This window comes from Mastigoproctus giganteus, chromosome 7 (genome assembly GCF_048544385.1).
Source record: "Mastigoproctus giganteus isolate SK-2022 chromosome 7, ASM4854438v1, whole genome shotgun sequence".
In the NCBI taxonomy this organism is placed as follows: domain Eukaryota; kingdom Metazoa; phylum Arthropoda; class Arachnida; order Uropygi; family Thelyphonidae; genus Mastigoproctus; species Mastigoproctus giganteus.
The window spans coordinates 100,483,815-100,509,321 of NC_143581.1; the positions used below are offsets into that span (position 1 = coordinate 100,483,815).

Consider the following 25,507-nt stretch of genomic DNA (forward strand, 5'->3'; position numbering starts at 1 on the left):
TGTGGAAGGATAGTTGGATGCTCCATCAAGTTTCTGTTTGCTAGTTCCTCCAAAAAACAATCCCTCTCTGTATGAACATTCATCCTACTTACAAGACCCAGTACCTTTTAACTTTTTTCTGTTCCCTAAACTGAAAAAATATATATAACGGAACCCATTTTCAGTTACCTGAACACATTCAGCAAAAAAGGACCAGAGTGTTAAAAGGGCTTACAGAGGGCAACCTCTAGAAATGTTTCTGTGCTTGGAAGAAACATAAGAAACAGTGTGTGCAAACCTCAAACCAGTCTCGAACAATCTGAGCAGTGTGGCATGGTGTACTATCCTGCTGAAAGATGGTACTGCTAGAGGGGAAGACCATTGCCATGAAAGGGTGCACCTGGTCAGCAGTGATGTTTAGGTGAGTGGTAGACATCAGAACACCCGGCGCAGGGATAACTGGACCCAGGTTATCCCAGCAGAACATCGCCCAAAGCATGACTCTGCCGCAACAGGCTGTTTTTATCCCACGGTGCATCAACGACACACACACACACATACCCGGGCATCCACATGGTGCAACAGGAAACGCGAGTCATCGAACCAGACAACTTTCTTCCAATCATCCATGGTCCAGTTTCGATGCTTGCACGCCCATTATAAGTGCTGTCACCAGTGAACCATGGTTAGCACGGGCACTCAGAGTGGCCTGCAGCTACGCAGCCCCATTTTCAGCAAGGTTCGATGTACTGTGACACATTACTCCCATCATCAGCACTCCAATTACCGGAATGCTGATGATGCTGAAATCTGCCACAGTCGCCCTTCTGTTGCCATGTACCATCAGGGAGAGCCTTCGCTCACCTCGAGCATTGATGAGCTGTTGTCATCCAACACCTCGCTGGCTGTTTGTGGATTTCCCTCTTCGGACCACTTTCGGTAAATACTAACCATGGCTGACCATGAGCATTCCACCAGCTGTGCCATTTTGGATATGCTCTGATCCAGTCATCTGGCCATTACAATTTGGCCTTTGTCAAACTCGCTTAAGTCCTCTGCCTTTTCCATCTGAAGAACAAGAGTAACACTAATTAACGGACCTGTATCAGGTGTTTTTTATAGAGTGTCAAAACCCGCACACGCGGCGTAGTTCACCTGCAGTCGCTTCGATTTGCATAATGACTTGCTCGTCATAATGTTTTGGCTCATCAGTGCATGTACCTATAGCATTCTTTCGGTGTTTCCAGAGGATTCCCTGAAACTGCCTTGTGTCTCTGTGGCAAGCATCTCTGTAAAGCTGGTCATAAGTCACTTCAGTGGCATGCATCAGTTGAAGTTATTTAAATATATATTTCCTTTTAGCACTTCTCTTTATATAGTTGTAACTATCCACCAAATATTCACTACTTTTACAGGAAGGCCTGCAGCAGCTCCCTTTTAAGCTCACAAATTAATAAAATGACAAAGGACAGTTTATTACTGCTAATTTCCACCACCACCCTAAAACTACCATTACAAATGCAGTCACAACATTAAATTCTAGAAAATTCTCTGAAAGGAATCTACAACTTCTGGGTTATTCAGATGTCCAATATTGTACTATATGGAGCAACCTTAATACAGGCACAGAGCAAGCTGCTTTGATTTGACAATTTTTTTTCTTTTAAAAAGTCACCACAATGCAATGTAAGCTTGGAATCACTCCGATTACTGCCATCTTTAGCAATCAAAAAATGGTCAATTTTCCAAAAATTATTATATCTTCATTCTCTATAGGTGCAATGTCACCAACAAATGCTTTTAGTTTTGTTCTTCCACAACCATATTTTTTTCCATTTCAATATTAGAAAACAAAATCCTGAATAACACATCCGCACGATCTTCAGAACTCAGAGAAATATTATATTCTAAGACATACTTTTGACATGTATGGTTATCACTGCCATGTAATAGATGATTTTTGGATGTCTTTCTAGACACCAATCACTGTCTTCATTCTTATCCTGATGCTTGAAATTGAAAATTCACATCTATATACACTACAAAAAGCAAATGTGTTACCTTTTTTAAGATTTTGAAAATCTTGCATGTGTCTTCTCAAATTTTACTTTGTATAATTAATGCTACAAGTAATGCTATTATAGCACTTTTCAATTTTGCAATGGTCACTAACAGCACACCTGACAGCCAATTTTTAACAAAAATAGGTAGATTTTGAAAATTTTTAAAAAATCCAACATTTGTAAAAAAAGGAAGACAGAAAAACTGAACTTCTGCAAAAAGCGTAGTATATGCAGAAGTATCTCACTTTTATAACATAAGCATCTCACTATGTATTATAAAAACGAGATAGAGAATTGGTGAACTGTGTAAAAAAGATGAAGTCTCCTTCATAAATCTGGAATGTTGCCAGCTATGGGGTAAATCATTCCAAAAGGCAGTACAAATGATAATTCCATGCCTTATTTTGATAACTTACGTATAACTGGTAAATTTTCAGAATTACATGATAATGAATGTCTTTCAGTTATCCACCTGAAATAATTTATAACCAAATTGTTAAATTATATATCTATACCAAGGATATAGGTATATGCAAACAATTAAATTAACATGAATGTATAACCAATAATAATAAATAATAGTTATATTCATGTTGGCTGTCTGAATAGGTATATGAGTGGTATAATCTATCATCACAAAAACTACATATGCTAGAGGGAAATAATTGAAAACAGATTTGAAATCAGCATCCAAAGAATTATCAAGTTTCATCCCGAATAATGATAAATACTTGATGTCTTTTACCTGAACTACTTTAGATTACATGCTGCTTAACCCATGTCATTTAAGAATATAATTATATTAATATACTATTACACACTATCAGGAATCTCTCATATTGTGGACTTATACTTGTTGTCACTATTGCAACAGCAGAGTACCTGCCCAACGAAAGATGAGTAAGCCAAAAAGCTTTGAAACGGTGCCGTCTGGATGTGGTATCCATCAAGAATATGTAACATAGTCTTCTCCGCTGGTGAAGTGTTACTTATTCAAAGCAGTGCAACAACTCGGCCACTCAATGTTAAGGTATCCACAAAATGAGGTACAATTAAAACGATGCCAATTATCGACTTGGGCAGTTGACTACGAACAAAACCTGGTTCAAAGGCACTCACCCGTTCAATAGTGAATCTTAAGCATAGTCCCATGCTTCGTGCAAAATAATTGCCTAAATTATATTAATATAATAATAAAAAAAAACAGATTCTGAACTAATGCTGGCATTACATACCTGAGAAAAAGATGAACTATGTGTAGGACTCTTACAAGTAGCTCCTGTTGCTGATGGACTTGCATTATGACTCTGTACCTGAGTAGGTGGAAGTGGTGGAGAGTCTAATAAACACAACTGTACTAAACTATGTGTAAACTGTTCTCTATTTACCAAGTCACATATATGTGTAATCATTGTATGAAGAGTTGCTCTGTGACATACCAGTTTACTAAGAACCCAAGCCTAAACCAAAAATCAGACAAAAATTAAAATAATCAGTACAAATTCAAAAAATTTCATATAAGAATAGAGATACAGTCGAAGCTCTTTATAGCGATTCTCTTTTTAACGTCCTATGTGGTAGGTCAGGGCCAAGTGTGTACTGATCTTAAGATAAAATTTGATGCATTATTAGAACAATTTGAGTTGCTGAAAAAAACAGGTGCTTGCCCTAGAGAATAATGTAACTGGGAATGCGTCACGGACTCAAGACTCTAGTAACCACCAAGTGATACGCTCACCGATTCAAGCCCCAGAACAGAATAACCAAGTGCAAATGACTCTGGTTCAAAAGGACTTAGTTCATTAGAAGACTCCATTGTCAGGGAAACGGGAAATATTTTTTGGAATAAGAACTGGTGGAATAGAACCAAGGTATGTCTGCCGGAACAACAATCAATGATGTCACCAATAGGTGGTCAGATTTTAAGGGGGTAAAGAGAATATTATTAATCTTGTGGGGACAAATGATATTAAGCACAATGATCTGACGATTTGTTACACAAATATAGGACCATGCTGAAGAAATTCCACAAGTTAAGTCACAATGTCTATGTGTTTGCAATTCTGTCCAGACACGATAGGAGGGATTATATGCAGAAAGCCTTGTGAATTAACTCAAGACTTGAATGACTCTGCAAGGCTTTTGGGGGGAAATTTTTAGAGATGGTATACATTTAAACAAAGGTGATGCAAGGGATTTTGCGAGTATTATTAAGGATACCTTGAAGGTTCGGGGAAACTGCTAGTTGGGGGGGGGAGAGGTAATATAAATATGCATCTATCTGATGATATTGGTAAAAGTAACGCTAGCACATACCTCAAGAGTTCTTGTTTGTTACCACAACAGACTAGCAAAATGTTCTGAGGGCAGAAACATTTCAAATAAGCAGGCAGCTAATGCCAGGGAAATGAGCTTAAATAACTTTAAGGGGTGTGTAAGGGTAGTTAACTATACAAGAACACCAAGTCTTAATTTTTATACAGCAATGTCAGAAGAATTGTCAATAAAATGAGTGAATTCGAACTTCTGGTTAGGACAAGTAACGCTGATATAATGGCTTACAGAAAAGTGGTGCCACCCGGAGATGGGAGAATGATGAGTTTCAGTATGGTATGTATAATGTATTTATGAAGGATACAGCAGATAGAAAGGAGTGGGTGGGTCATGCTTCTTATCAAAAGCAACCTGAGTGCAACAAAAGCTTACCCAGATTCAGATGCTTCATATGCTCATATAGAATCTATAGGGTGTGAGTAGTTGGAAGCAAAGGTATAATGAGAATGGGAGTAATCTACAGACCAAGTGATTGTGAAGATTATAAGAGCATCTACATGCAAATGGAATGAGTAAATAAGAATGAACGTCTTATTATCGGTGATTTTACTTTGCCTCTAACTGATTGGAGCAAATGGGAAGGAAAAGTTCATACGGCGGACAAAATTTTAAAATGATGGGCTGATTGAGTGGTGTGGCCGCACAGGGGGCCAAAATTTAGGGGACACAAAATGTCCTGCAAATATACGATTTATATTATAATAAATAACAATTATATTGCAAAATGTGGTTAATTTATTTATATCCTAAATAATATATTTCATTCAAGGGCTCTCATGCATTGTTTCTTTTTTTAAATAAAAAAGTAAGTATTTTTCAGCTAATAGAAAAAATATAATGCATAAACTTAATAGGAAGTTTGAGAGTAAACACCAAAAAATCTGATAGACCTGGGGCCGGTTCTGAGGAGATGAATTTTATTTGCACCAACATGTCAGGGAAAGTACTAGGGAAAGGAATATACTAAACCTCATCATCATCACTCATGAACCAGATGATATCATTGGGCTGACAGTACAGGAACCAGTAGCAGAAAATGATCACGGAGTCCTGCGGTGGATGATGAAAAGAATGACTTAGCAGTACTTAAAGGCAAAGGAATTGGTTATAATTTCAGAAAAGGAAATTACAATGCCTTAAAGTGCTACATGGTCTCTATTAACAGGGTAGATATCAAAGTAGATATTTACAATTTAATCATAGAAACATTGAATACAACATACCATTAAAAAAATAATCCATGAGGAGGATTCCAAATTGGATGAATAATGAAGTTGCCAGATTACTTGAGCAGAAAAAGATGCCATCGGAAAGTAAGAGCAATAAAAAGAACTGAAGCCTATAACAGATACAAAGTGATCTATAACAGAGCCACAGAAAATGTTAGGCTGGCAAAGACAGATTATCATAAATCGCTAGCATAGAGCACAAAGAGTGGGGATAAGGAATTCTTCGCATATATAAATGCAAAGAAGAGAATAAAAACCAGATCAGATCATTATGTAATGGGTGTGGGATAGTATTAGATAACCCAGTCGATGCTGCAGACAAACCCAACAGTTACTTTGCATCTATATTTAGAGAATAAAAACTCTTTATGTCAAAGAGAAATTATGGGAGTGAAGTTGAAAAATATGTGATTAATAATATTGAAATTTTACATGCTTATTTAAAGAAACAACTTTTTTATTAGGAGCTAATTATGACAGCATCACTGGACTTGGGAGTGATTCCGTTGGATTGGAAAAGGGCCGATATCTCCAATACATAAGTGCAGTTCTAAGAGTGAAGCGGGAAATTACCGACCAGTCAGTCTAACTTTAGTATTAGGGAAAATCATGGAGGCAATGATCAAGGATGGAATTCAGGATCGTTTAGATAGAAATGGAATTCTGAAGGATACTCAGCAGCTTTTTTAAAGGGAAAATCATGTTTAACAAATCCGGTTAGCTATTTTGATAGGGTCACTCATGAGCTGGATTTGGGGAATAATTTCGACATTGTTTATTTGCATTTCAGAAAAGCATTTGACTCAGTTCCACATGAGAGGTTACTTTATAAGCTGGAACAAGTTGGAATCACAGGGAAAATCCTTAGATTTTCCCTGTGATTTATTGCAACTCTCTGCTTCCCAGGAGGGAACTCTCTGCCTCCTGGGAAGCAGAGAGTTGCGATAAATCGTTATTGCTCAGATAGGATTGTAAGAAGTGGGGTTTCTTTGAGGATCAATATTGGGATCATTGTTGTTACTGTTTTCCATAAATGACATTGATGAAGGGTACAGGGCATGATGTTACAATTGGCAGAATAGTTAATGATCACTTCCAAGCAGGGTTTCTTCAGAAGTGACTTAGATAAACTATAGAGATGGTCAGAAAAATGGCAGCTAAGCTTTAATCCAGCAAAGTGTAAGGTATTACACCTGGGGAATTGTAATCGTAAAATAGCTTATACAATTGGTGAAGTTAAACTAAAACAAGTAGTGGAGAAAAGGGCCTTCGATGTTATGGTACAGTCAGACATGAAATTTCTACCCCCAGGGGCTCACATCTGGTGAGCATGGGCTTGTCACACCCAGGGTCCTGAGCTGGATAACATCATTCTTCCCTTTCTTGGTGATTCCTTTCTACTGCTCGCTCTCTTTCTCTCTCTCTCTCTCTCAGGGTAATAGGGAATTTTTTTTTTTTGGCTGGTGCAGCATAAGCCTCAGGTTTTCTTGCACCATATGGCTAATAATAATAATTGCAGACCCATGGTGTCCAATTGATTATTTATAGAACATTTGCTAGTAGAGATAAATACGTCATGATCCCATTATATAAGGCTTGGAATACTTTTTGGAGACTGCACCCTTTCAGGGTGCAGTCTCCAAATTTGAACACAGTATTCCAAGCCTTATATAGTAAAGTTACACTTTACACTTTACTATATAAGGCTTGGAATACTGTGTTCAAATTTGGAGACTGCACCCTGAAAGGGTGCAGTCTCCAAAAAGTTCTTGAAAGGGTGCAAAGATAGTTAACTTGCCTAGTGAAATCGGCAAAAGGGTGTCTATATGAGGAAAGACTTAGAATATGTTGGTTGCAGAGATTGGAAACCAAGCATCTTAGAGGAGACTTGATTGAGGTGTTTTAGGCTCTGAGAGGCATAAGTAAAATGAATGAGAATGAAATTTTAATGGTAATAAATGATTCTTGAACTAAGGGCCATAAATTCAAGTTACAGGGGAAGATGTTCAGAGTGGCTTGCAGGAAATTTTATTTTAGCCAGCAAGTTATAAATTACAGGAGTAAGTTACCAAGATTGGGGGGGTTAGAGGCAAATAGTTTAGGGAAATTCAAAGGCAGGTGGTTAGATGGGTGGAGAAAAACACATAGGTTGTCTTTTTCCTTTTCTTTTATTATTTATTTATTTTTTTTTTTTTCCAATTTTATTCTTATTATTCTTTTATTATTCATTTTTATTTTTAGATGGTGCAACATAAGTCATAGGTTTCCTTGCACAACGTGGCCATTGCTAATACTAAATTCTCATTAACCTAATGCTATTTTATAAACAATCGATATAATGCCCTTCCAATATAGTGACCATTCTCTCATTTTCCTGAGGGGCTATTATATAGAGCTTCGACTGTACTAAAATAAATAAGTATTGTATGTGAAATATGCAACAGCATATTCTCAAATATTTAATGATAAAACAAGTACTGGATTTTATGTTTATTTATTTTCAGTTCTGCTTATGCTTTTTTCTTTCTCTAACAGAATTACTGTAATGACATTATAGCTGCCTGCTCTGTTCTGTAAAAACATATTTCCTAGGCACAATCTTTTGTTTATGGTTCAAAAAAAGTAATCTTTTATTTACATATGAAGTAGTGTAATTCTTTTAAAAGTGAACATGTCAATTCAAGAATGGCATATCTATCAGATAACAATCCATCAAGATAATCAGCCAACCAGGTGTGACAACACCAATGGGAAAGCAAAACTGAGATTGTGAATGGAGCTACAGCAAAATGAGTGTGACGAATATGGCATTACATCCAGAAAAACAGAACCATTGTGGAGCTATCAATGTAATATCATGAAAGCAACTTTAATTTTCTAAAGATAGGTGACACCTTGCAGGTGGTACAATTTCACAACGTTACATGAAATACACTTTATTTCCCAAATGGTGAAGCATAATGTAGTTGACTGCATATTATATCTAGATGTCAGATATTGCTATATAGGTGACCCCCGCTTAACACTGATAATGCGTTCAGGAAAAATAGAGCGCTAAGTGAATCCGCGCTCAGCGAGCGTTGCATTTCTATAAGGTAACATATGTATTTGTGAGTTGCAGTCGGTGCCATAGGATATTTCCTAATCAATAATAGACGGTAGTGAAAAGATGCACAAATGTCGGTCAAAATATTTAATATTCAAATATTTGTACATATAAAATATTCCGCATTACATACATATATAATTATGTGGTAACTACTTACGTATCAAAATTAAACTTAAAATTCCAATTAAAATCATGAATTTAATTGATCTAAATTGATTTAATTTAATTGATGAATTTAATTATGAAATGTGTCGATTTTGGGTTGAACTTTGACCCTCTTCCAAATAAACTAAAAGGGTATTAATTTTAAATCCCCCGCAGTTTAATTACCACCCAACAATAAAGTCAACCGATCCTTCGCCGCTTTGAAACCTGGCATGTTTTTTTCTTCTTTCAATATGACACTTCTTTTAGGCATTCGTTTCCACAAAAGTCCTGCTTCATCTAGGTTAAAAACTTGCTGAGAAGTATAACACATAATACACTTCTTCAATAATTTTACAAGTTTTAAAGTTTCGGCTCCTTAATCTGCACTTGCGGCTTCTCCCTGGATTTTAAAGCTATCTATCAACCAGCCCCTATTAGTTTCAAATGGTTCCACATTTTTTTTTTTTTTAGGTGAGTTTTCTTCAGATCATCATATAGGCTAATCTCTCTTTTTTATTATTTATAATATTTAACATAACTGAATTCTGCATTGGATATTATCTTCAATAAAATTAGTTGAGTCTTTCCATTTCAATCCTAATAGCCGGCCTAGCTCTAGTTGCTTGCAGTGGAACAGCTGTCTTTCCCGCTGCTAAAATTAATTCTTTATTTTTTCATAATTGTTCTTACAGATAAACTTGCAAATCCTAAATTATGGCACACATCCGCTTGCCTTTGACTGGATCGATTCGCTTCAAAACGTATAATTAATTTTCAAATTCAGTAGTATTCTTCTTACATTTATAGTCTTCGTAATGCACCCAGACGTTGTTGCTTTTTCATTCTTATTAGCCATTATTAACTCTTCGAAAATGTAACTGAGTTGGTTGCATTAATTATGATACAATGTTCAAGTAAACTGTCCGTTACGCACGATGTCTAATACTGTACTGAGTGATGACTAGACTTCGGATAAATGCATATAACGCAAATATTAGAAGCAATATACTTGATCATTTTTTAAAATGTTGATCTCGGAACTACGTAACAAGTAACTGTACTGCAATTAAATTAGCGCACGAGAGAATTTCACTGGGCGTGGAAATATTTTTCAAGTCGGCGTGGGAAATGTTTTAACTGTATTTTTATATTCATTTTCAAGCTATCGACTCTATCAAATGAAACGATTTCGTTAAATATGCCAAAAATGCAATCTGTAAAAGAGCGTTATAGTGATCTGTGACAGCGTCAGATACGGGTTATAATATAAAGGCAGCGTTATAGCGAATCAGCGTAAAGCGAACCACGTTATAATGGGGGCCTGCTGTATAAGAGAAAAATACGGTCAAACCCATTTAACAGGAAATCATGCAGAAGAGAACAAAAAACTATTTTTGATGCTTATTATCTCTCATAGAAAAAATTTTAATAAGAAAAGCATTTTTAGTTCCATACTTAATTCAATGAAAGTTGTTCAGATAACAAGAAATGATAACTACAAATTACAGAAAGTTATAGTTTTTTTTTTTTTTTTTTTTTTCCAACACAAATTTCAATAAAAAGCATTTTTTTATTTTTCAATTAAGAGCAGTATCTCCAAGGATTATATTCTTTTTACATACTGTTTAAAAAAATTACTGTAAAAAATAAAATAAACCTGCAATATTTGTGCTTTTAATAAAATAACTGCTAATAACTTCAAAATTTGAAGCCAATAAAAAATAAATTCCTTAATTAAGATTAACTGTGTTTACAAGTCTCCAAGACTATGGTAAAAAAAAGAGAGCAATATTCAATACGTTAAATTAACGCTCCAAGGTTGTGAACAACACATTTCAATTTTATAATATGCAAATTGAACTATATATCAAAATTTCTTTCACTTTGATATTGCAGTTGTATATAATATAAAGTAAAATATAAAAATAAACAAACATTTTGCACATTTAAAAGGACAGAATAAATAAAATGAAAATTATGTGCAATTAAATATCATCTTTAGCCAAATAATTTACCTCTGGGACTGCAATTAAATAACTTAAATGATGTGTGGGATCGCCCTTGTGCTCACTGCTGTCACAAGATTGATACAACGTTGTTCTCCTTACCACAATCTGGCATAATGTTGATTTGTTCGTTGTATATCCTCGAGGATTTCTTTTTACCTTATCTTTAAGTCAATACGACTAAAAATTAGGCTGTAAGAATATCAGTCTGTCTTAGTTATTTTTTTACACTGCACACAACTCATCTGCAACAAAACTCAGTGCAGCTGGTCCTTTTAGTATTTGCATTAGTGTTGATTATGAGTTTGTATGATACCCTTATTGTTAGATTCCACAAAAGACGAATTGAAAGATGCATTTAAGAGCAAATAAAAGCAGTTTCCAGGCAATCCTCCAAACATGTCTTTGTCTCACTGCTATAGCTCGCATCCCATTCTGAATACATAATTCTACAAATGACCCCACTTCAACATTCCATGCAGAAGAATATGAAGGAAAGGAGAGGCAGTATTTTTTGTAGTTTACAGCCAAGTACTTGCCTACACTGGATGTTGCATTGTTTATGTATTCTGGCAAATTTTGGAAAGATGGTTAGAGATGTAATCATCTTAGAGAAGTAACCATGTAGGGCTGGGGGTTTGTTAAGAGGTGGTCTTATCTGACCAATCTGATTGGATACTGGGTGTGAGGCAATGACCAAGGAACTATATGCAAAAAATTATTTATATCTATTGCACATAAAAGACTGCTATAAAAACTGAAAGAATATGGCATTAAGGGTAATTACTGCTATGGATAAAGGGATAGTAGAGTGGAAGAAGACAGAGTGGTTATCAATGGACACTGCTCTTTGTGGATTCGTGTTATTAGTAGAGTCTTTCAGGGTTCATGGGCCCATTGTTGTTTTCTATTTTTATTAATGAAATTGATGAAGGCATATCAGGCTGTATGTAATTATGCAGATGAGATAAAGTTGACAGGGCAGTTAATGACAGTATCAGGGTACACTAATGCGAAACATCTAGACCACGGGTGGTGAACCTATGGCACACGTGCCTAAAGGGACATGCATATTTTTGGTTGCACTGAATTCAGAGCATCCCAGAAAAATTGAGTTACCTATTGAACCGTTTTATTCAAGATTTGTCAACTTCAGAGAATTGGAAGAAACTGCAAAATTCATTAAGTTTGCAGACAGTGCAAAACTAGCCAAACTGAACCAGAAAATGTTTCAGTGGATTGACCTGGATGATTATTAGATGAAACCGAATGATTTTCAGAGCAGCTCAATTTGGAGGGAAAATTTTATTGACCTCAGAGCTGATTTAGAAAAGTATTTAAAGGGAACAATTAGTGGCGGGATTAGCAAAGAAAACTGCAGAAAATGAGGTATTAAAAGTTTGGAATTCCATTCCTCAAACTTTTGTTTGTTTAAAAAATCTAGCAAAGCACTGCTAACAATTTTCTCATCAACATATTCTTGAGAGAAGTTGTTCTCAGTTATGAACTTTGTTACGTCTAGTCATAGGAGTAGTCTTATGGATGAAACTAGTGTCACATGTATACAAAGGGTACTAGGAAAGTTTTGCAATATGACGCAACAATGAATCACAGGAAGCTGCTTGTTGCTGCATGTTGAGACATGTTCATACGTGCATAGTAGCTGCCGCGCCAAGTCGATGGGCTCAGTTATTCATTAGTAGTGAGAGTGTAAAGTGCTTGCGATGGCATCATGGTCATGAAATGAGATAAGGACAGTTTTGCGGTATAATTTCGTGTGTGGTTTAACCATAGACCAGTGCTTAGAAGAAATGACTCTTGCACTAGATGATGATTGTCCACATCATACAACGATATTCAGGTGGTATAGAGAATTCCAAAGGGGAAATTTCACTCTGGAGGATTCTGAGAGGCCGGGAAGGCCATGAACGTCAGTTACGGAGGAAAACGTTACTGCTGTGAGGAAAATGCTTGACGAAAACAGGCGAGTGACCTACCAACAGATAGAGGATACTTTGGGCCTAAATGCACCAGAAATTCGTTCGATTCTGCAAGATCATTTGCACGTGAAGAAACTTTGTTCTCTCTGGGTGCCGCATCAACTGACTGAAGAGCAGATGACACGACGTGTGACTTGGTGCCGGGAGATGTTAAAAAAGTTTGATAAGGGACAATCTCGGTATGTGAACAACATCGTGACAGGTGACGAGACTTGGCTGTACTTGGCCTAACTAGGCCGCCGTAGCCTAGTGGTCAGGCGCGCGGGTGCATAAGTACACGTGCCTTGAGTGACCGGGGTTCAAGCCCGTGACTGCTGAATACGGTGCTGTTTCTTGTATTCTGTCTATCTTGTTAACTCCTCTGACTGTTTGGTCGTCCCGGAGTATAAACAGAAAATTTATTTTATTTTATTTAAAGGAGGCAGCAAGAGAAGTAAGCAAACCCTTAGCCATAATTATGAGAGCTTCCTTGGATTCAGGGTAGGTACCCATGCACTGAAGATATGAAAATGTGACCCCAATTCACAAAGGAGGATCAAAGGGTGTCAAGTAATTAATGGAGGCACTGCTTAAAGAAGCACTGCAGGATCATCTAGACAAGACCTTCAGTTATAGATCTGATCCAGCATGATTTTGTTAAGGGAAAGTCTTAGCTGACCAATTTGATTGGATAATATGATGTGGTCACAAAAGAACTGGATGCAGGGAATAAATTTAATATATCACATATTTGGATCTTAGAAAGGCTTTAGATACTGTTGCACATGGAAGACTGCTGGTCAAATTGGAGCAGTGTGTCACTGGAGGCAAATTGCTGCTATGGATAAAGGGTTGGTTGAGTGGGAGAAGATAGAGTGGTAAGTAATGGACACTACTTTTTGTGGACTAATGTTATTAGTGGACTCCCTCAGGGTTTAATGCTGAGTCCATTGTTGTTTTCTGTATTTATTAAAAATATTGATGATGGTACATCAGGCTTAATGTCCAAGTTTTCAGACGATACAAAGGTTGGCGGGGTTGTTAATGACCCTAATGACAGTATGCTGCTGCAACAGGAGCAAGAAAAGTTGAGCAGATGAGGGTTGAGAGGTGGCAATTGAAGTTTAACATTGACAAATGTAAAGTACTGCAAATGGGAAGCAGTAATCCGAGAGTAAGGAAAAGGAAGTGATTATTCCCTTGTATAAAGCAATGGTCAGGACACAACTTGAGTACTGTATACAGGTGCAGAGGCCTCATTTTAGGAAAGATGTAGAGCTGCTGGAGCGAGTGCAGCAAAGGGCAACAAGATTAATGAAACGTACCAACTGTATGGTACTAAACTCAGGGAAGTAGAAAGAGAAAAAGACCTGGGGGTAACTGGGCAGTCAAATATCAAGTTAGATGAGCAGTGTAGATGGGCTGCCAGGGTAGGTCATTGAGTCTTGTCAATGACATATAAGCATTTTGCTAGCAGGGACAGGGAGGTGATTATCCCGTCATACAAGGGAATGGTCAGGCCACACCTAGAGTACTGTGTACAGGTCTGGAGACCTCATTTTAGGAAGGATGTAGAGTTGCTAGAATGAGTACAAAGAAGGGCAACAAGATTGGTGAGGGGAACAAAGGAGTGTTCTTATCAAGAAAGGCCTAAGTTTTGCGAATTGCAGCACCTGGAGAGTAGGCACCTGTGAGGTGATCTGATTGAGATGTATAAGGCCTTGAATGGGTTGAGCAAGCTGAATGTTGATGGGATTCTTCCTCTTGCTCAGACTAACTGAGGGGGCACAGTTTCAAACTAAGGAAAGATTGTTGTAAAATAGATGTGCAGAAATTTACCTTTAACCAGAGAATAGTTGATTGGTGGAACAGGCTTCCCATCTTTTATTGTGGAAGTTGATAGCCTAAACAAATTTAAGGCTGAACTGGAAAGGCATTTGGAACAAATGGAGGGGTGAAATGGGAGCGGTTTTTTTTTTGGCTGATGTGCATAAGCTGATGTGCTTGCTTTCTTACATTGTATGCCTCTACTAATGCTAATGCTTATGAAGAAAGACTTAAGTTTTGCAAATTTCAGTGTCTGGAGACTAGGCACCTGCGAAGTGATCTGATTAAGGTGCCTTGAATGGTTTGAGAATGCTCAATGCTGATGGGATTCTTCTTCTTGCTCAGAATAATCGCCTGAGAAGTTATAAATTGAAATTGAGGAAAGACAGTTGTAGTATAGATGTGCAGAAGTTTGCCTTTATCAGTGGGTGGTTGATTGCTGGAACTAACTTCCATATGTCGTTGTTAGATGTTGATAGCTTAAATAGATTCAAGGCAGAACTAGACAAACATTTGGAGCGAGCAGATGGGCAAAATTATATTTTATTGATCTGAATTGGTTCCTTGAAATTTGATTGCATAAAGTGGCTAAAGTCACTAATAACCAGTGATTGCTATAACCAGTACTTACTGTATATGCTCAATCCTAGTAAATGCATTGCAGATATTGGTTTAGAGTTTGAATATAAGATCAGCTGGGCTTGTTTTTTGGACACCATGCTGATTCTGATTTATTATTGCTTTAGATTCAAGAAACCAAATGATTCACCTATGTATGATTTTTTTTTTTTTATTGGATCTCACTAAAATAACTGTTAAGAGAAATAGTTAATAATACATGGAATGTTTAGTTCAAATTTCATGGTGTCAAAAGATGAAAAAGAGCCATTTCATTTATATTCTGCAGCATAAAGCAGTACATTCTCTACTAGTACATTCCCTACCAGTAGCATTGTTGGATATTTTATTTAGAGATGCTTTAAATTGAGAAATTTAATGGGTTGATTAAGAGGAAGGGAGAGGCTGGAGTTAAAATTTATTTTATACCTTTCTGCTGTTGCTTTAGTTTGTTGGAAAGATGAAAATGATAAGAAGTAATTGCCGACAGTTTGGAGAAAGTTTCAGCTCAGGCATTTCCTATCTGTGGCGTTGGAGAGGTCTTTCTTATTGCAAAACTGGAGAGGGAGTCATTGGGTATTTTCTTTTAAGTTGTTGATTTTCTTCCAGATAGATCAGAATGGTGTCTGTCTCTTCTGTAATGGTGGAGGCATCCGTTTTTTATCCAAAATCTTTTTAGGTTTGCATCCAATCTTTTAAGCCTTAGCTTTAAGTCTCTTGTAATTTATGATGGTAGGGAATCTCAAAACAAGTTCCCAGCTTTGTTCTTTTTGTGTTTATCATTATTGCAAGCATCATTCCGTCAATGGTTACTGGGTCTACATGCAACATAACAGGAATACAGCATAGAAACAAGGGCTGTGACTAATATCTGCCTTGAAATATGTTCTGTAGCAATATCACTTGGGTAAAAGTGGATAATTTGTTCATTAAAGGGAGAAAAAAAAGAGTAATAGTTAGCAGAACCGGCATTTAGAATCTTCACATTATTTGAAGCTCTGGTTGTGATGAGACTGTTGTTTGGAGTATGCACATAATTGCAAAATAGTCACTGTTAAATGGGTCAAAAAGTACTGGATATTCTAAGCATGGGAATAGAGAAGGTGTGCAAATGAAAAGATTTACAGCTGAAGTGGCTCCTGTGTAAAAATGCATAGAGGTGTGTGTGAACGAGTATTGAATGAGGTAAGGTTGTGTTTATCTAATAAGGATTCAATTACCTGTCCTCTGTTATCCATGTCAACAGAAGATTCCCATAAGGGACAAACCCATTAAACTCTCTCAATAAACAGTAAAGAGTTGGTAATTGCAAAATAAGTGCATCAGGTTTATTAGAAATGGTTGCCAAATTTGGAAAGAGAAATTCATATTGATATTTTGGAAGCCGCTGCTTCCAAGGATGTCCGCAAAGGGATTTGTCAGGAGGAAAATTTCTTACCTCTAAAGATCTATGCCTATAAATACTTCATCATACCAAAGAGATAAAATAATTTATATCTAACATTATTTCGTATGAACAAATCTCCACTGCTTAATGCTGATTCGCTTACCACTGTTTTTATGGTCCTAATTAAATGCACTAAGTGGTGGATGTTTATATTTAAAATTAGCTTAATATATATATATATTTTTTTATCAGTTAAAAATATTTTTAGAATTAATACTTCCTTATTCTGTTATGGCTATTACTAAAAGTTCAACTCTTCACTGATTTTAAAACAAACATTTAGAAAAAAAAAAAAAAAAATGTCTATTTCAGGAGTCACCAAACCACAGCCTATGAAACAATTTTATCCAGCCAGTGGATATTTCAATTAGATCGTAAAAATTAATGTTTAAATTAGATCACAATAAAATTATGAAAAACACATTTTACAGATTATTTCAACATTCATCAGTTGATTAATACTGTTGATGCCACTAGGTTGTTGGCTTAGCCTTGTTAGATATTAACATTTAGAGATTAATTCTATTATTTCCACTCAAGGCTATTCTTTGAAACGTCGTTAAAATAATGTTAAAATAATCTTGACCCTGTCATCAAATAGCAATAGGTGTTAGAAACACAGTAATTAGGGATTTCCTAATCCCTTGCCAGCCTGCACACCAACCTGAGGTCCGAAGTATGGAAGAGAAGGTCACCCTATGCTTCCACGATACAAGAATCCTGGATATGACTGGTATTGATAGGATCCTGAATAAGCCTGCTCATGAACCTTGATGTACAGAGTATTGGAGCAAAGGCCACCCCTGGCTTCTACTATACAAGAACCTCGGATCCAGGATAAAACATGCCACTATCCTATTGGTTAATGGATTTAATCCCTCTGCTATAAATTAACTGCTGGCAGCCTGTATGTACATAAAGTGTCTGGTATCATTGGCAAGAGGAGGATGTTGGCAGGTATGAATTTAATCTTTGTATTACCTTAGATTTCCTGTTTTCGATTGTACCAGCAATTCAAAATTTAATACTATAATATTGTAATTGCAAATTGTAATATTGGTAATTACCATTGTATTCTTGGTAATCGTAATGGTAATATTCTAAAATATGCAAATTTGTAGCCTTTCTGTTCACCTTACAGCATAGTCTAATGATGGGTATTGGTTAGATACTAGAAACATCACCTTATTAAACTACCGTATTTCCCCATGTATAAGACGCACCTTAATTTTGGGGCCCGAAATTTGAAAAAAAAATGTATTACATAAAGTAATTGAACTCAAGTTCTATTCATCATAAAATTCATACGAGTTCTCATCACTGTCAAAACTCCCATTAGCTTGTACTCTTCTGTGTCTGATGACAAATCTCTGTCTTCATATACTGCCTCGTCCTCAGTTCCATCTATGGCATTTGAAATGCCACACTTCTTAAATGACTTGACAATAATCTCAATCTTGATATTATCCCAGGATCTTTTCACCCCAGGTACAAACTTCTCCTATAGTTGGTTTCTTCACTCTTCCTGCAGGTGTCAAATTGTCCCCAGAAGTCTTCATCCATTGGTTCCATTCGTCTCTCATGGCAGCTTTGAAGGGTTTGTTAATGCTGACATCAAGTGGTTGGAGCGGGGATGTCAAGCCTCCAGGTATGATGGCAAGTTTTGTTTTTTGCTCTGCACCAATCTTCTTTGTGTTTTTTGTTATGTATGCCCTGAACTGATCAAGCACCAATAGGGCAGGTTTGCATAAGAGCCCACCTGGTCTCCTGCTCCAAACTTTCTCAAACCAGATCTTCATCCCATCCTGATCCATCCAACGCTTGTCACGAATGTGGATAATCATTCCTCGAGGAATATCTTCTTTTGGCATTGTTTTGCATTTGAAAATCAGCATAGGAGGCAGCTTGGTTCCGTCGGCACAACAAGCTAGAACAACTGTATAATGGCTCTTTTCATGTCCACTTGTCTTCACAGTTACAGTTTACACCCCCTTCTTATCAACAGTTCTGTTACTTGGGATATCAAATTGAAGGGGGACTTTGTCCATATTTGCAATCTGTTCCAACTCAAACCGATGTCTCTTCTGACATTGAATGACAAAACAATGAAATTCAAGGACCTTCTGCTCATAGCTTTCAGGCATATTTTGGGCAAGTCTGGTGCGTGTACGCATGCTTAGTCCATTCCGTTTCGTGAACCTGAAGCACCAATTGTGTCCTCCTTTGAAATCAGTAACTTCTTTTTCATCAGCAATTATTCTTGCCTCATGCTGAACCATCTTTGTGGACACAGGAATTCCAATTGCCCTTTGCTCTTCAATCCATATCTTCAATTCCCTCTCTAAATCAGGCCATTTTGCTGACTTGCCTCTAATGGCCTTCTTCTGCCGTGGCGTTTTCAGTAGGGTTTCTTCTTCCCGTAGACAGTCTCAGATTGTTTTCTTGATTGGAGGAGGACCAAACTTAAGTTCAGCAGCACGATTTCCATTCACTTTTGCAAACTGGATCACTTTTAACTTGAATTCAGCACTGTATGAAAATCTTTTCTGAGCCATTTCTGGTAAAACTTAACCTAATATACCTAATAACAAGCGCGAAACAATGAGCGCAAAGACAACAAGCACAAAAAATGCAAGTTAAAAAATCTACAACCACTGTATAAGATGCACCCAGTTTTTAGACCCTTTTCACTTTTTCAAAATTTTTCGAAAAAGTGTGCATATAAATGGGGAAATATTATAATTAATAATATAGTTTTATATTATAATAATGTAGTTTATTAGGCAAACAGCCTAATAAACTATATTTATTAATTTCATGGAATATAAGAGTGGTAAGAATATAATAATAATAACCTTTATGTTAAAATATTTCATAACATTTTAAGACAAGTCAGTGCGCTTATTATCTTCAATATTCACGAGTATTTTTTTTATTCCAGTGACTCCATAAAAATCATGTCAAAGTTGTTGTCAAAAAAAAAAAAAAAAAAAAGCTGATGCTGAGTGACATGTTTTTGATGAGAAGTGGCCAATTAATTACTTTTTTGCACTGCTCAATGATAGAATTTGCAATGAAGCCTTGTCGGTGTTCACGGAATATAATGTGAAATGTCACTACACCATAAAACATGCCTAAAATTAGGATAAAATTTCAGTGAGCTTTGGGGCAGAACAAACTCCAAGAACTAACCCAAAATTTTCAAAGTCAGCAACAGAAGATCAGAACTTGATTAATACTGTAATCAAGATTAATATGAAGTTAGGGCTAGTTTTAGAGTCTCCCAAATCACTGCTGAAGAAGGAAGGGCCTTTACGGATGAATAATTTGTAAAACAAATTTGTTTGGCAATTGCAGATGAAGTATGTCCTGAGAAAGTAAAGAATTGTGTGTGTGTGTGTCTGTAAGTTTATCTTCATCAAGTGTAATAAGAAGAATTGAAGATTTAGGAGCCGATGTTCAAAATCAGCTCATAGAAAAAGTTCGTGAATTCACACATTTTTCAACCCATCAATTTCAATAGAAATTGATGGGTTCAAGATACAAGCCATACAGTCCAAAAAAGTAAAAATATTAAAAAAACCACTGCAATTTCATTGTATAATACACCAGCAGTCTTTGTGCGGAAAATGTTTGGATGTAGATTTGGTCTTGTCAACTGTAATATCAACAGTAAATTTTATTCGCAAGACTGGTCTGAGTCGTCGGAAATTCAAAATTTTTTTAAAACAATTGAGGCTAAATGCGGTGATTTGTTGTACCGCACTGAAGTACGATGGTTGAGTCACGGTAAAATGTTAAAGTGATTTTTTGAACTTAGGATCTAATTAGATTTATTTATGAACGAAAAATCAAAACCTGTTCCAGAACTGTCAGATCTCATGGAACCTTGCCTTTTTAACAGATATATCTGAACACCGGAAAATTCTTAGTATAAAACTACAAGGACAAGACAAACTTGTCAATGAATTGTATTATAATGTCAAAGTATTTGAAACAAAACTGAAGTTATTTAAAATTCAACTACTTAGAATAATTTTTCACATTTTCCACTTTGCAATAATTTATCTAAAAATATGCCTAGTTGTAATTTTTCCACTGAAAATTTTCTTCCAAATGTTAGTTTGTTGCAAGAAAATTTTGTGCCTAGATTTTCAGATTTTAAAATAATTCAAAGGTGTTTGAACTTTTTCAAAATCTGTTTGATGTACCCATCGATGATGTTGATGAGAATTTAAAATTAGAGTTGGTAGATCTTAAATCTATTGATGCACTGAATACAATATTTAAAAATTGAAAATCTAATTCAGTTTTATTCAACATTATCTAAGTCAGATCATCCAAAAATTAAAAAAATTTGTGAGGTTTCCTCAATTTTCAGAAGTACATGTATATGTGAGCAGACCTTTTGAAAAATGAAACATGTAAAATCAAAAATACGACGTCAAACCGACCCACATTTACATGACTTTTTAAGAATCGGAAATAGCACTTTAAAACCAGATATTACGAAACTTAGTTGTACTCTACAACCACATTCGTCGCATTAATTATAATTTTGTTGTATAAATAACTGCAATTTTGTGATTAGTAAAATAAATAAATAATAATTAAAATTTGAAATAAACAAACTGGTATATATTTTATATTACATATCCATTGATTTATTTTTGAATCTGTAGATATGGGTAGGTATAAAATTTATTTCTCTGCATAATATTACAGTTACACACAGAATATCATCATCATCATCAGCCATTTTCAATCCACTGCAGGATGAAGGCCTCTCCAGCAACTTTCTAGTTCCTTCTGTTTTGAGCACTGGCCATCCATTTACTACTCAAAAACTCATGAATTTCACTATCCATCTCCGCCTTTGTCTTCCAGGTTTTCTTCTAGCTCCTCTTGGGTACCATTCTATTATTTTCTTAGTCCATCTGTCATCATGTCTTCTAGCTATGTGTCCTGCCCAAGACCATTTTAGTTCTTTAGTTTTGATAAGAATGTCCTTTACTTGAGTTTGCTGCCTAATCTATGTGTTTCTCTTCTTATCTAACAGTCTGATTCCCAATATAATTCGTTCCATTCTTCGCTGTGTAGTTCTTAGCTTCTCTTCCATTCTTTTGGTGAGTGCCCAAGTTTCACTTCCATAAGTCATGATGGGTAGTACACATTGATTCATTATTTTACGTTTCAGACAAACTGGGATATTGCTCTTCAGTATGTGACTATATTTCCTGAATGCTATCCATCCAAAATTTATTCTTCTCTTGACTTCCAGCCATTTATCATTATTACAGCTAATAACTTGTCCCAGATAAGTATATGACTCCACCTTTCAATTACTGCTCCTTCAATCATTATTTCCCTTTCCGTGGCATACTTGTTCATCATTACTTTTGTTTTAGCCATATTCATCTTTAGTCCAAAATCCTTACTAACTGTGCATAACTGATTAAGATTTTCCTCTAATTCTTTGGGATCGTGGCTTATGAACACAATGTCATCTGCAAATCGCAAATGGTTTAGGTACTCTCCGTTCACATTGACTCCTTTCTGCGACCAGTCTAATCTTCTGAAAGCTTCCTCAAGGGCAGCAGTAAACAGCTTCGGAGATATTGTGTCTCCTTGTCGAACTCCTTTCTCGATTTTAAATTTCCTACTGTCTTTGTCTAGTCTAATAAAGGAGATAGCACTCTCATATATTTTCTTCAAAATCATAATATATGGGGTATCTATAGCTTGTCTTTCCAGTGCCCGAAACATTGCCTTATGCTGTATGGAGTCAAATGCCTTTTCATAATCCACAAATGCCAGGCATAACGGTGTTTTATATTCATTTGCTTTCTCCATTAGCTGTGATATTACGTGAAGGTGATCCGTAGTTGGGAATCCTGTCCTAAAGCCAGCTTGCTCTTTCGGTTGATTCTCATCAAATATTCTTTCTAATCTGTTAGTAATGACCCTTGTGAACAACTTGTAGATATGGGATAACAAGCTAATTGGTCTATAATTTCCAATTTCTGATTTATCTCCTTTCTTATGCAGCAAAACTATGATTGCATTATTCCACTGCTTAGGCATCACACCTTTTCTAATGCACTTTGTGAAGAGCCTTGCCAGTTTTTGTGTTATGTCTCTTCCTCCCAATTTTAACAACTCTACAGTAACTTCATCTTCCCCCGGGGCTTTCCGATTCTTCATTTTCTTCAATGCATGTTCTACCTCATCAGGAAGAATATCGGGTATGTCGTATGTGTTGCTACTTTGCAATCCATGTTCCCCACTGCTGGTATCATTCCCTCGCTCCTTGTATAATTCTCTATAGTAGTCTTCTGCTATTTGAATTATGCCTTCTCTGCTGTTTATAAGTACACCATCGCTATTCTTCAGTTTCAGTATCATTTGTCTTTCTGTATTACTGCTCATGGCTGCTGATTTAAATCCTTTGTTTTCCCTTAATGCTTGTTCTACTTTTCTTGTGTTAAATCTTCTTTATAATAATCCTCTCTGAGTCTCTTTCTAATGGCTTTGCATAACTCAGTATACTCAATTTTCTCCCTGTCAGTGTTTTTCTTGCTCTTCATTTGTCGTCTTTGGTTCATCATGAGAAGTGTTTCTTGACTAATTTTTTCTTCTTTGGATTTCTGTTTCCCTATAGATTTCTTGGGCTTTCTCACTTTCAGAAAGTTGTAATATTCCTCGTCGATATCTTGGTCCTGAGCAGTCTGCAGAAGCTCAAACTTGTTCTTAAGTTCCAGTACATACTGCTTTTTCTCCTCCTCTGTTATTTCAAAGACCTTTGTATTATTTACTCGAGTCAGTTTTTTCCTTTCCTTTCCTACATCTATATCAAGTGTCATCATCATCATCAGCCATTTTCAATCCACTGCAGGATGAAGGCCTCTCCAGCAACTTTCCAGTTGCTTCTGTTTTGAGCACTGGACATCCATTTACTACCCACAAACTCATGAATTTCATCTATCCATCTCCGCCTTTGTCTTCCAGGTTTTCTTCTAGCTCCTCTTGGATACCATTCTGTTATTTTCTTAGTCCATCTGTCATCATGTCTTCGAGCTATGTGTCCTGCCCAAGACCATTTTAGTTCTTTAGTTTTGATAAGAATGTCCTTTACTTGAGTTTGCTGCCTAATCTATGTGTTTCTCTTCTTATCTAACAGTCTGATTCCCAATATAATTCATTCCATTCTTCGCTGTGTAGTTCTTAGCTTCTCTTCCATTCTTTTGGTGAGTGCCCAAGTTTCACTTCCATAAGTCATGATGGGTAGTACACATTGATTCATTATTTTACGTTTCAGACAAACTGGGATATTGCTCTTCAGTATGTGACTATATTTCCTGAATGCTATCCATCCAAAATTTATTCTTCTCTTGACTTCCAGCCATTTATCATTATTACAGCTAATAACTTGTCCCAGATAAGTATATGACTCCACCTTTTCAATTACTGCTCCTTCAATCATTATTTCCCTTTCCGTGGCATACTTGTTCATCATTACTTTTGTTTTAGCCATATTCATCTTTAGTCCAAAATCCTTACTAACTGTGCATAACTGATTAAGATTTTCCTCTAATTCTTTGGGATCGTGGCTTATGACCACAATGTCATCTGCAAATCGCAAATGGTTTAGGTACTCTCCGTTCACATTGACTCCTTTCTGCGACCAGTCTAATCTTCTGAAAGCTTCCTCAAGGGCAGCAGTAAACAGCTTCGGAGATATTGTGTCTCCTTGTCGAACTCCTTTCTCGATTTTAAATTTCCTACTGTCTTTGTCTAGTCTAATAAAGGAGGTAGCACTCTCATATATTTTCTTCAAAATCATAATATATGGGGTATCTATAGCTTGTCTTTCCAGTGCCCGAAACATTGCCTTATGCTGTATGGAGTCAAATGCCTTTTCATAATCCACAAATGCCAGGCATAACGGTGTTTTATATTCATTTGCTTTCTCCATTAGCTGTGATATTACGTGAAGGTGATCCGTAGTTGGGAATCCTGTCCTAAAGCCAGCTTGCTCTTTCGGTTGATTCTCATCAAATATTCTTTCTAATCTGTTAGTAATGACCCTTGTGAACAACTTGTAGATATGGGATAACAAGCTAATTGGTCTATAATTTCCAATTTCTGATTTATCTCCTTTCTTATGCAGCAAAACTATGATTGCATTATTCCACTGCTTAGGCATCACACCTTTTCTAATGCACTTTGTGAAAGCCTTGCCAGTTTTTGTGTTATGTCTCTTCCTCCCAATTTTAACAACTCTACAGTAACTTCATCTTCCCCCGGGGCTTTCCGATTCTTCATTTTCTTCAATGCATGTTCTACCTCATCAGGAAGAATATCGGGTATGTCGTATGTGTTGCTACTTTGCAATCCATGTTCCCCACTGCTGGTATCATTCCCTCGCTCCTTGTATAATTCTCTATAGTAGTCTTCTGCTATTTGAATTATGCCTTCTCTGCTGTTTATAAGTACACCATCGCTATTCTTCAGTTTCAGTATCATTTGTCTTTCTGTATTACTGCTCATGGCTGCTGATTTAAATCCTTTGTTTTCCCTTAATGCTTGTTCTACTTTTCTTGTGTTAAATCTTCTTTATAATAATCCTCTCTGAGTCTCTTTCTAATGGCTTTGCATAACTCAGTATACTCAATTTTCTCCCTGTCAGTGTTTTTCTTGCTCTTCATTTGTCGTCTTTGGTTCATCATGAGAAGTGTTTCTTGACTAATTTTTTCTTCTTTGGATTTC

The 25,507-nt window shown here is 36.3% G+C and overlaps 1 protein-coding gene across 1 annotated transcript in view; it reads right to left on the reverse strand.

Annotated features, from left to right (window-relative positions):
* LOC150083109 (uncharacterized) overlaps nt 1-25,507 on the reverse strand; it is a 773,496-nt gene that overhangs the window by 168,348 nt on the left and 579,641 nt on the right. The window contains exon 14 of the mRNA XM_090378391.1: nt 3,278-3,502. Coding sequence (XP_090234517.1) covers nt 3,278-3,502 — 225 coding nt within the window. The remainder of the gene's footprint in view (nt 1-3,277; nt 3,503-25,507) is intronic.